Below are 12,356 nucleotides of genomic sequence, written 5' to 3'. Positions count from 1 at the left end.
CCTCGAGTCCGGGAAACTGATTCAGTTCAGTTTAATTCAGACTTACTGTTGCTGAAAGTTCATCATGACAGAAACCTGAAACACACACAAACATCCTCTCTACACTGCACTGAGGCCGGAAGTGGACACACACACACACACACACACACACACACACACACACACACACACACACACACACACACACACACACACACACACACACACACACACACACACACACACAAACAGTGGCATTTATTTAGTTTCCGGGAAACTCTTCCATGATCCGCGCAGGAGAGAAACAGCAGAACACAAAACACAGCAGCACAGACAACACTGACAACACTGTTCACACTGTTCACGAGCCTCGACGGGCTGGCTTTTGTAGGATATGCGCTGTTTTGATGACTGTCTTCTGTTCTGTGTTTAGCTGTTATAAACAGCTCTGATGAAAACACAACTGTAGTTTACAGAAAGGCGAGTGTGTTTTACCTCCTCCTCTTCCTCCTCCAGAAACGGAATGTCGCTCAAACTCTGTTTCTTTCTTCTTTTATTCCATTCTAACGAGTCTCACGACACGATCAAGCCCTCTCCTCTCTCTGGTTGTGACTTCATGAGAAAAGTTTCTATAAACCCGAAAGCGACCCCGGAGCCCCGAACAGAAACAATCTGCTGGAGTTCCTCCGACCGAAAGAATGCTATTCTCGCTTTGCGCATGCGCAGAGGACAGACTCCAGTTTACTTTTCCCGAGCGGATCACCGTAAAACACCGAACTGCTGAACTACCGTGAGTCGTGTGCGGATGAATCGTTTGAATGAACCATATTGGTAGTTTTGTAAAGGCGTGTAATCTCCTGTGTGACTTACTCGCTCTTTCTCTCACACAGTCTCACACACACACACACACACACACACACACACACACACACACACACACACACACACACACACACACACACACACACACATGATGTGAGTTAATCTCTGCAGGATCCAGATTCACCACTGATCTACAGTGAGTTACTCAGATTCCGTGTCAGACAGCATGAGTTTACAGATTTCTTTATCACTGTTGTAAATAAATATTCATTATTTTAGAGTCTTTTTTCTTGATAATTGCCGGATTGTTCCTCTCTTCCCCATATAAGCTCGAGAGTCAGTGCAGGCTGAAGCACAAGTAAAGTTGGTTTATTTCAATTTGTATGAAAAGTACATAATAATAGTATTAATAATAATAATCAGAATAATAAAATTCAATTCAATTCAATTCAATTCAATTCAAATAGTACAATCAAATATATAAAACCTGCTTTAGCATCCTGCAAATCGTCCAGAGCGAGTGATTTCTATCATTTACATTTAGTCAATTAGCAGATGCTTTTATCCAAAGCGACTTACAAATGAGGACAAGGAAACAACTTACTCAACTATAAGAGCAACAATGAATAAGTGCTGTAGGCAAGTTTCAGGTCTGTAAAGAAGGACAGTATTAGTAGTATTAGTAATTTTTTATTTTTATTTTTTGGGTACAGTTAGTGTGATATTCAGAGGCAATTGCAGATTAGGAAGGGAAGTGGAGACTAAATAGTTGAGTGTTTAGTGGTTTCTTGAAGACAGCGAGTGACTCTGCCGTTCTGATGCAGTTAGGGAGTTCATTCCACCAGCTGGGCAGATTGAATGCGAGAGTTCGGGAAAGTGATTTCTTCCCTCTTTGGGATGGAACCACGAGGCGACGTTCATTCACAGAACGCAAGTTTCTGGAGGCACATACTTAGGTCTGCAGAAGTGAGAGCAGATAAGAAGGAGCAAGGCCAGAAGTCACTTTGGAGGCAAACATCAGAGCTTTGAATTTGATGCGAGCAGCAACTGGCAGCCAGTGCAAACGGATGAGCAGCGGAGTGACATGTGCTCTTTTAGCTTCATTAAAGACCACTCGTGCTGCTGCATTCTGAAGAGCTGAAGAGGCTTGATAGAGTTAGCTGGAAGCCCGGCTAGTAGAGAGTTGCAGTAATCCAGTTTGGAGAGAACAAGAGCTTGAACAAGGAGTTGAGCTGCATGTTCAGATAAGAAGGGTCGGATCTTTCTGATGTTATAGAGTGTGAATCTGCAAGATCGAGCAGTTCTAGAGATGTGGTCAGAGAAGTTTAGTTGGTCATCAATCGTTACTCCAAGGCTTTTCACCATTTTGGATGCAGTAATGGTTGCCCCGTCCATCTGCATTGAAAAGTTATGGTGTAGAGTCGAGTTGGCAGAAACTACAAGCATTTCCGTTTTTGCGAGGTTCAGCTGAAGATGATGGTCTTTCATCCAGTGTGAAATATCCAACAGGCAGGCTGAGATACGAGCTGGAACCGAGGGATCATCAGGATGAAAAGAGAGGTATAGCTGGGTATCATCAGCATAGCAGTGGTAGGAGAATCCATGTCTCTGGATGACTGGTCCTAGAGAGGATGTGTAGATGGAGAAGAGAAGTGGCCCAAGAACAGAGCCTTGAGGTACCCCAGTGTTTAGATGCTGTAGGTTGGACACCTCACCCCTCCAAGACACCCTGAATGACCTGTCAGAGAGGTAAGATCTGAACCATTGTATAACAGTGCCCGAACGCCCAGTGACTCGAGCGTAGATAGCAGGATCTGGTGGTTGACAGTGTCAAAAGCAGCTGACAAATCCATCAAGATGAGTACTGATGATTTAGAGTCTGCTTTAGCCAGTCTGAGATCCTCCACGACCGAGAGCAGGGCAGTCTCAGTTGAGTGGCCTTTCTTAAAGCCGATCAAAGCCTATCATATATTGACTATAAACTGCATTTGCTGTAATGAGTGTGTGTTTGACAACTGAGCAGCATCTGCCAAACCCCATCTGTCACTCAATATCAGCTCAGTGTCTGTTGGTGATCCACAGCTCTGCTTCTGTCAGGTGTGAAGGTTTTGGAGAAGGGTGTGTGTGTGTGTGTGTGTGTGTGTGTGTGTGTGTGTGTGTGTAGTCCTCTGTGTTCACACACTCTACATTATATATGCAATAAGATAAACTGAATTGAATGTCATGTCTGTCTGTCTTGTTGACTTTGATGGAGTATTTTGGTGTTCTTGTCCTGATTAAGGGCACATGTTAAAGTAACCCAGAGAAATCTCTTTTAGTTTATGGGTTTATTTATTTGTTACTTTAATATGCTATAATGAAATAACAACATAATTAATGAACAACGAGGAGAAGGAACATTTAACCTCCACAGTCTTACACCTATAACCCCTTGCGACCTCGTAATGCTGAAGTGACCCCTAACCCTGACCCCTGGGCCCTCATGAACACCCCTTGAGTCTAGCCGATGGTTTGGCCATCGATCTGCGCATGCGCGTGTTCTCAGCCTCTCCGCGCGTTGGAGCAGCAGCGCATTTCATTCCAGCGTGTGTGTGAGAACAGCGCATGCGCAAACCAGCCTCGCAACTGAAGAACACTGGGCAGAAGTTCCCAAACCTCAGAGACGCGCTGCTGCGAGCGTGTGTGCGTGTGTGTGTGTGTGTGTATCAGAATGGGCTGCTCGTCGTCCAGCACACAGAATCTGCAGGAGAACCGACCTGGAGTCAAGGCGGAGGAGAACGGAGAATCCCTGAGTGAGTCTCACACTCAAACACACACACACACACACACACACACACACACACTCAAACACAAACACACACACACACCATCATCATCATCATCACACAGCGACACGTTCACATCACGCGTACATTACTGTAAACTGTAGAGTAAAACACTCAGAGACCTGCTCAGCATTACACTGATGGACTGAGTACAGACTCACAGCAGCTGCATGTTCCAGATTCTGCTGTGTGTGTGTGTGTGTGTGTGTCTGTCTGTATGTGTGTGTGTCTGTGTGTGTGTGTCTGTGTGTGTGTGTGTGTGTGTGTGTCTGTCTGTATGTGTGTGTGTCTGTGTGTGTGTGTCTGTTTGTCTGTGTGTGTGTGTGTGTCTGTCTGTATGTGTGTGTCTGTATGTGTCTGTATGTGTGTGTGTGTGTGTGTGTGTGTGTGTCTGTCTGTCTGTCTGTCTGTGCGGTGACAGATGATGCTGATGGGTGCTGACAGCTCCATCCTCAGGCGCTGATCTGAGATCTGCTGTGCTTCAGGTTTATCTCCACGCCACTGCCTCCATTCAGCACAGAATGACTTGTTTTCGTGAGATTTACCGCTGTACAGATTTGGGATCAGCCTCCAGTCTCCCATAAGGGCTTGGCTGAGCAGAAGAGCTGATCCCGGGTCAGGGGAATACTGTCTGCTCATTTGAGCACATGTTGATGAGAGGCGACTTTACAAGAGCTGCCTGATCACACACACACCTTTACAAATGTGTGTGTGTGTGTGTGTGTGTGTGATCAGTGAGTGACATCATGATCACTCGGTATGTTGATGAAGGCTCGCTGCGTGTGTGTCTGTTGGGTTCCCATGAGAACATCTTCAGCTGTGTGCTTAAAGGTGAAGATTAACCAGGCAGGTTAACGTGTGTGTGTGTGTGTGTGTGAGTGTGTGTGTGTGTGTGTGTGTGTGTGTGTGTGTGTGTCTGTGTGTGTCAATGATCTATTCATCACATGTTTGAGCACTGAGCTGATGCCAAAACATGTCAGCACTTGCAGGCGCTGTTCATAGCATGGCTGATCGTGTGTGTGTGTGTGTGTGTGTGTGTGTGTGTGTGTGTGTGTGTGTGTGTGTGTGTGTGTGTGTGTGTGTGCATGGCTGAGCTGACACACTCTTGGACTCCTGTGTTTGTGGACGAAAGTAATGTTGCAAAAATATCTGATCTGGGGCCTGTTTCAGTAAGGAGGTTCAAACAACTCGGAGTTTAAACTTGAACTCTGAGCTGATTTAGCGAGAGATTAAAAACTCTGAGTTTTGGGTTTCAGAACAGCTGATCTGAGCTGGGTCAATCAACTTTGAGTAGACCAACTCAGAGTGAAGCGCGCACACCGTGACTTTAAAAAGGCATTATCAATGGAGCGCAGACATTACGAGTGACCATGGCAACATCTTAAAAAAACAGATCAGCATTTCTTTCTCCGGCTGAACTTGATCTGCTCCTGCAAAGTTACAGCAAATAACAGTGTATATATTTAAAAAGAAGCAGCCATCAGTGAAACAGAGACAGCGTGGGAAAACAGCTGCTCAAGTTAATGCGTAACTTTAAATTTTAAGTATTTTAACATTTAAGAATAATAAAATAAGTAATGTAATGTGTGACTTTATACATTTTTCTAAACTTTTATACACATTTATCAGTTTTAATAGATTTAGCAGTGCACTTGTTATGTGTCTGCCTTTTTATTGATCAAGTGATAGAGGTTGATATGACATTAAGAAGGTAAGCAGTAATAAAATAATTTAGACAGAATAATAATCCCATTAATCTAGTAACAGTGCATGTCGAAGGTTAAGCTAATTATTTATGAAAAAAGGAAAAGCCTCGTACGTGACTTTGTTTTGTGTGTGACAAAAATGTAGGCAATAGCTGTGTTTCCATCAAAATCAGGCTTACATAAATTTGTGCAAAACTGGAATAACGCCTTAAAATAAAGCAGCGTTTTTATCCAAAGAGTCGAAGAGAACACAATCGCCACTTCCTGATTAACTTGCGCCAAATATCAACAGCAAAAACAGAGTTTACTGTGGTAGAAGAAGCTGCATCAATGATTTTTTATTTAATTAATGTACCTGAGCCTCAGAAGACAATTGACACACAATGAACACGTGGGGGCGTTTGAAGCCAATCATGACGTTTCCATCAATCTTTTTTATGGGCATCTCCAAAATGAGCTCTAAAATAGATGTGCAGAGACGTAAGACTAATGCGAGAAACACACTTCATCTTTAGAAAAGGGGAGAAGACCGACAGAAACTCTGAGTTTAGAGAATAAAACCTGCTCCGGACCAGGTTAGATTCACAGAGTAATTTACCACGGTAACTGACTCTGAGCTAAAGTTACCTCTCTTTCAGAAACAGGCTTGACTTACCCTGCTTTCTCCAGTTTAACAACCCTGCCATTCTGAAACGGAAAACCCAGAGTTTCTCTCAATTCAGGGTTAAAATACTCTGAGTTTGCACTTAACCTCCTTTCTGAAACAGGCCCCTGACCCAATCTTTTCTGGAAAACAAATGGAAGGTGCTGTGCTGTTGTGTTGTGCTGTTGTGTTGTGCTGTGTTGTTCTGTATTGTGTTGTTCTGTATTGTGCTGTGTTGTGTTGTGTTGTTGTGTTGTGCTGTTGTGTTGTGCTGTTGTGTTGTGCTGTTGTGTTGTGTTGTGTTGTGCTGTTGTGCTGTGTTGTGTTGTGTTGTGCTGTTGTGTTGTGTTGTGCTGTTGTGCTGTGTTGTGTTGTGTTGTGCTGTTGTGTTGTGTTGTGCTGTTGTGTTGTGTTGTGTTGTGCTGTTCTGTATTGTGTTGTGCTGTTGTGTTGTGTTGTGCTGTTGTGCTGTGTTGTGTTGTGCTGTGTTGTGTTGTGTTGTTGTGCTGTGTTGTGTTGTTGTGTTGTGCTGTGTTGTGCTGTGTTGTGTTGTTCTGTATTGTGTTGTGCTGTTGTGCTGTGTTGTGTTGTTCTGTATTGTGTTGTGTTGTTCTGTGTTGTGTTGTGCTGTTGTGTTGTGTTGTTCTGTGTTGTGTTGTGTTGTTCTGTGTTGTGTTGTGTTGTGTTGTTGTGCTGTGTTGTGTTGTGTTGTGCTGTGTTGTGCTGTGTTGTGTTGTTGTGTTGTGCTGTTGTGTTGTGCTGTGTTGTGCTGTGTTGTGTTGTTGTGCTGTGTTGTGTTGTGGTGTGCTGTTGTGTTGTTCTGTGTTGTGTTGTGTTGTGTTGTGCTGTGTTGTGTTGTGTTGTTGTGCTGTGTTGTGTTGTGTTGTTGTGTTGTGCTGTGTTGTGTTGTTCTGTATTGTGTTGTGCTGTTGTGCTGTGTTGTGTTGTTCTGTATTGTGTTGTGTTGTTCTGTGTTGTGTTGTGTTGTGCTGTTGTGTTGTGTTGTTCTGTGTTGTGTTGTGTTGTTCTGTGTTGTGTTGTTGTGTTGTGCTGTGTTGTGTTGTTCTGTATTGTGTTCTGTTGTTGTGTTGTTCTGTATTGTGCTGTGCTGTGCTGTGCTGTGTTGTGTTGTTGTGTTGTGTTGTGTTGTGCTGTGTTGTGCTGTGTTGTGTTGTTGTGTTGTGCTGTGTTGTGTTGTTCTGTATTGTGTTCTGTTGTTGTGTTGTTCTGTATTGTGCTGTGCTGTGCTGTGTTGTGTTGTTGTGTTGTGTTGTGTTGTGCTGTGCTGTGTTGTGTTGTTGTGTTGTGTTGTGCTGTGTTGTGCTGTGCTGTGCTGTGCTGTGCTGTGCTGTGTTGTGTTGTTGTGTTGTGTTGTGCTGTGTTGTGTTGTTGTGTTGTGCTGTGTTGTGTTGTTCTGTATTGTGTTGTGTTGTTGTGCTGTGTTGTGTTGTGCTGTGTTGTGTTGTTGTGCTGTGTTGTGTTGTGTTGTGCTGTATTGTGTTGTTCTGTATTGTGTTGTGTTGTGTTGTTCTGTATTGTGCTGTGTTGTGTTGTTGTGTTGTGTTGTGCTGTGTTGTGTTGTTCTGTGTTGTGTTGTGCTGTGTTGTGTTGTGTTGTGTTGTTGTGTTGTGCTGTGTTTTGTTGTGCTGTGTTGTTCTGTATTGTGTTGTGTTGTTGTGCTGTGTTGTGCTGTTGTGTTGTTCTGTGTTGTGTTGTGCTGTGTTGTGTTGTTGTGTTGTGTTGTGTTGTTGTGTTGTGCTGTGTTGTGTTGTTCTGTATTGTGTTCTGTTGTTGTGTTGTTCTGTATTGTGCTGTGCTGTGCTGTGTTGTGTTGTTGTGTTGTGCTGTGTTGTGTTGTTCTGTATTGTGTTCTGTTGTTGTGTTGTTCTGTATTGTGCTGTGCTGTGCTGTGCTGTGTTGTGTTGTTGTGTTGTGTTGTGTTGTGCTGTGTTGTGCTGTGCTGTGCTGTGCTGTGCTGTGCTGTGTTGTGTTGTTGTGTTGTGCTGTGTTGTGTTGTTCTGTATTGTGTTGTTGTGCTGTGTTGTGTTGTGCTGTGTTGTGTTGTTGTGCTGTGTTGTGTTGTGTTGTGCTGTATTGTGTTGTTCTGTATTGTGTTGTGTTGTGTTGTTCTGTGTTGTGTTGTTGTGCTGTGTTGTTCTGTATTGTGTTGTGTTGTGTTGTTCTGTGTTGTGTTGTTCTGTATTGTGCTGTATTGTGTTGTGCTGTGTTGTGTTGTGCTGTGTTGTGTTGTTCTGTATTGTGTTGTGTTGTTGTGTTGTGCTGTGTTGTTCTGTGTTGTGTTGTGCTGTGTTGTGTTGTGTTGTGTTGTGTTGTTGTGTTGTGCTGTGTTTTGTTGTGCTGTGTTGTTCTGGGGTCCGTTCTTCGTACGTGGATTACTCAGTTAGCTGGATTTGGATGTTGACGATTTGACACGATCCAGGATCGTTTCGTTCTTCAAAGCTGATCCGAGAGTTGTTGTCATGGCAACAGTTCTGCTAGCTTAAACCTGATCGGGAGCAGGTTCAAATTATATAAACAGGATTAGATCGGCTTAGTTTAAGCAAAGATAATACAGAAAGTATGTTCCGAATTCTGATATTTTCTTACAGTAGTAGTTATATACACTTGGGAAAATAATACATAATTTATATATATATATATATATATATATATATATATATATATATATATATATATATATATATATATATATATAAAGTTATAGTCATTAATAAAATAAATAAAGTTATACACATTAATAAAACGTATGCAATCTGCACCCTCGAAATTAAAGTACAAAGACTGCCACCTGGTGCAAAGAGAAAACTTATTGATATGAACTTTTTAGATCGCTTTAGAACAAATTGTGTATAATAGAAATGCACAATATGTGACTTTTTTTTAAAGCAATAATACATTTATGCAGTCATAAACATGTTTTGATAGTTAATATGTCAGTGATTTGATGCCTCATAAAAGTTGCAGACACCTTTACCAATATGAAAATGCTTTTGTAAACAACCAGTTATTCTTTATACACCGATTAAAAAATGGCTACTATAATAAAGCAAATCTTTTCTAAATGTAGAACTAAATAGCCTACATTGATTTGCATTGAAATACATGATAAATACTCTTGACACATGAAAGTGTAAAGCCTGCAGCTCACAACAAATGTGGAAGGTTATTGCGTGTCATATTTAACAAGCCGTTTACTGCTAATTTGACGTAATTTTGCTCACATGGATAATTGAATATTAATCAGATGATGTCATTACGCTGCTATGCCGTCAGCCAATCGTTGCATTGCTGATCATGATTTCGAGGATCGATAGATCTGTCCTTCACAACACACGCAGCGATCTCAGATCAGTTTATCCAGACATTCTAATCTGATTCGCGAACTTGTTTGAAGAACCAAATTAGCGAGAGATCAGTTATCAAGATGAACAGATCCAGGATCTGCCAAATAATCTTAGATCATTTAAGCGAGGTACGAAGAACGGACCCCTGTATTGTGTTGTGTTGTTCTGTATTGTGCTGTGCTGTGCTGTGCTGTGTTGTGTTGTTGTGTTGTGTTGTGTTGTGTTGTGTTGTGCTGTGCTGTGTTGTGTTGTTGTGTTGTGTTGTGCTGTGTTGTGCTGTGCTGTGCTGTGTTGTGTTGTTGTGTTGTGTTGTGCTGTGCTGTGTTGTGTTGTGCTGTGTTGTGTTGTTGTGTTGTGTTGTGCTGTGTTGTGTTGTTGTGTTGTGCTGTGTTGTGTTGTTCTGTATTGTGTTGTGTTGTTGTGCTGTGTTGTGTTGTGCTGTGTTGTGTTGTTGTGCTGTGTTGTTTTGTGTTGTGCTGTATTGTGTTGTTCTGTATTGTGTTGTGTTGTGTTGTTCTGTGTTGTGTTTTTCTGTATTGTGCTGTGTTGTGTTGTGTTGTTCTGTATTGTGTTGTGTTGTTGTGTTGTTCTGTGTTGTGTTGTGTTGTGCTGTGCTGTGTTGTGTTGTGTTGTGTTGTGTTGTTGTGTTGTGCTGTGTTTTGTTGTGTTGTGTTGTTCTGTATTGTGTTGTGTTGTTGTGTTGTGCTGTTGTGTTGTTCTGTGTTGTGTTGTGCTGTGTTGTGTTGTTGTGTTGTGTTGTTGTGTTGTGCTGTGTTTTGTTGTGCTGTGTTGTTCTGTATTGTGTTGTGTTGTTGTGCTGTGTTGTGTTGTGCTGTTGTGTTGTTCTGTGTTGTGTTGTGCTGTGTTGTGTTGTGTTGTGTTGTGCTGTGTTGTGTTGTTCTGTATTGTGTTGTGTTGTGCTGTGTTGTGCTGTGTTGTGTTGTTGTGTTGTGTTGTGTTGTTGTGTTGTGCTGTGTTGTGTTGTTCTGTATTGTGTTGTGCTGTGCTGTGTTGTGTTGTTGTGCTGTGTTGTGTTGTGTTGTGCTGTATTGTGTTGTTCTGTGTTGTGTTGTGTTGTTCTGTATTGTGTTGTGTTGTTCTGTATTGTGCTGTGTTGTGTTGTGTTGTTGTGTTGTGTTGTTCTGTATTGTGTTGTGCTGTGTTGTGCTGTTGTGTTGTTCTGTGTTGTGTTGTGCTGTGTTGTGTTGTGCTGTGTTGTGCTGTTGTGTTGTGCTGTTGTGTTGTGCTGTGTTGTGCTGTTGTATTGTTCTGTGTTGTGTTGTGTTGTTCTGTGTTGTGTTGTGCTGTGTTGTGTTGTGCTGTGTTGTGTTGTTGTGTTGTGTTGTGCTGTTGTGTTGTGTTGTGCTGTTGTATTGTTCTGTGTTGTGTTGTGTTGTGTTGTTCTGTGTTGTGTTGTTCTGTGTTATGTTGTGTTGTGTTGTTGTGTTGTTGTTGTGTTGTGCTGTGCTGTGTTGTGTTGTGTTGTGTTGTGTTGTTCTGTATTGTGTTGTGTTGTGCTGTGTTGTGCTGTGTTGTGTTGTGCTGTGCTGTGTTGTGTTGTGTTGTTGTGTTGTGCTGTGTTGTGTTGTGTTGTGCTGTGTTGTGCTGTGTTGTGTTGTGCTGTGTTGTGTTGTTGTGTTGTGCTGTGTTGTGTTGTGCTGTGTTGTGCTGTGTTGTGTTGTTCTGTGTTTTGTTGTGTTGTGCTGTGTTGTGTTGTTCTGTGTTGTGTTGTGTTGTTCTGTATTAGGGTTAGGGTTAGGTTAGGGTTGTGTTGTGTTGTTGTGTTGTGTTGTGCTGTGCTGTGCTGTTGTGCTGTGTTGTGTTGTTGTGTTGTGTTGTGTTGTGTTGTTGTGTTGTGCTGGCTCCTGCTGGAGTTTGCTTTGTGTGTGTGTGTACTGTAATCTTCTTCTTGATGATGCTGAATATCTGAATGTGACTCGTTTCCTTTGCTTCTGTTTCTCTGGACAGTTCCTCATAATGGGGCGGCAGAGCAGACGATCTCGGCTCAGATGCAGCTGCCGGTTCAGGGGCCGCTGTTGGAGGACAGGGGCCCGGGGCCACAGGAGAACCAGGCTAGAGCCTCAGGAGCAGAGCAGCTGGCAGACGGATACAGTGAAGCTCTTCTGGATCCAGCAGACGTTCTCAAAGCCTCCAGTCCTGAAGCCCCTGCTGCGGATGATGCTGCTCCAGAACTCCCTGACCCTGAAGGAACCACAGAACCCGCAGCAGAACCCACTTCAGTAGAGTTCCCTCCAGAGCTCCAGCCAGCTGTGGAACTGGCACCCGTAGATGCCCCTGAGCCCACACTTGAGGAGCTCACTGCCCTTCTAGAACTCACACCCCCTCCAGAGTCCACTACAGTTCTAGAACCTGTTGCAGAACCTGCCCTGAAAGAAGAATCAGCTGTGCCTGCTGCTCCAGAACCTGCTCATTCGGAACTGAGTCCTCCTCCAGAACTCCCTGCTTCTGAAACTATCCTGAGTGCAGAACCAGCTACAACAGAACCCACCCTGGTGGAACCACGCCCAGCTCTAGAACCAGCACTTGAGGAATCAAACACAGCTCTAGAACCCATAGCTGCAGAACCAAACCCAGCTTTAGAAACCACACCTGCAGAACCAAGTCCAGCTCTAGAACCAGTTCCTGATGAACCAAGATCAGCTCAACTACTCACACCTGCAGAACTGAGTCCTACAGAACGCAGTCCAGCTCATAAACCCATTCCTTCAGAACTGATTCCAGCTCCACAGCCTGTACCCGATGAACAGAGTTCAGCTCTAGAACCCACACCCAATGAATCAATTCCAGATCTAGAACTCACCCCTCCAGAACCAAGTACAGCTCTAGAACCCACACCTGCAAAACCAAGTACAGCTCTAGAACCCACACCTGTAGCACTAAGTACAGCTCTAGAACCCACACCTGATGAACCAAGCCCAGTTCTAGAACCCACACCTGATGAACCAAGCCCAGCTCTAGAACCCACACCTGGTGAAGTGAGTCCAGCTCTAGAACC

General features: G+C 43.3%; 2 protein-coding genes across 3 annotated transcripts in view; one reads left to right on the top strand and one right to left on the bottom strand.

The window, feature by feature from the left end:
• fzd6 (frizzled class receptor 6) overlaps positions 1-662 on the bottom strand; it is a gene marked incomplete at its 3' end in the record, with an annotated part of 31,091 nt that extends 30,429 nt beyond the window's left edge. Inside the window, 1 exon segment of the mRNA NM_200561.2 lies at positions 475-662.
• A 2,741-nt stretch (positions 663-3,403) lies between these two features.
• The window catches only part of LOC141378119 (uncharacterized), a 10,546-nt gene continuing 1,593 nt past the window's right edge, over positions 3,404-12,356 (top strand). For both annotated transcript variants that reach the window (XM_073925672.1, XM_073925671.1), the window contains exons 1-2: positions 3,404-3,593; positions 11,309-12,356. The exon at positions 11,309-12,356 is cut by the window's right edge and continues 383 nt beyond it. In XM_073925672.1, the coding sequence (XP_073781773.1) occupies positions 3,512-3,593; positions 11,309-12,356 (1,130 nt within the window). In that variant the 5' untranslated portion in view covers positions 3,404-3,511. The remainder of the gene's footprint in view (positions 3,594-11,308) is intronic.

The sequence above is a fragment of the Danio rerio genome, chromosome 16 (genome assembly GCF_049306965.1).
Source record: "Danio rerio strain Tuebingen ecotype United States chromosome 16, GRCz12tu, whole genome shotgun sequence".
Taxonomy (NCBI): Eukaryota; Metazoa; Chordata; class Actinopteri; order Cypriniformes; family Danionidae; genus Danio; species Danio rerio.
This window is presented reverse-complemented; position numbering and strand designations above follow the sequence as displayed.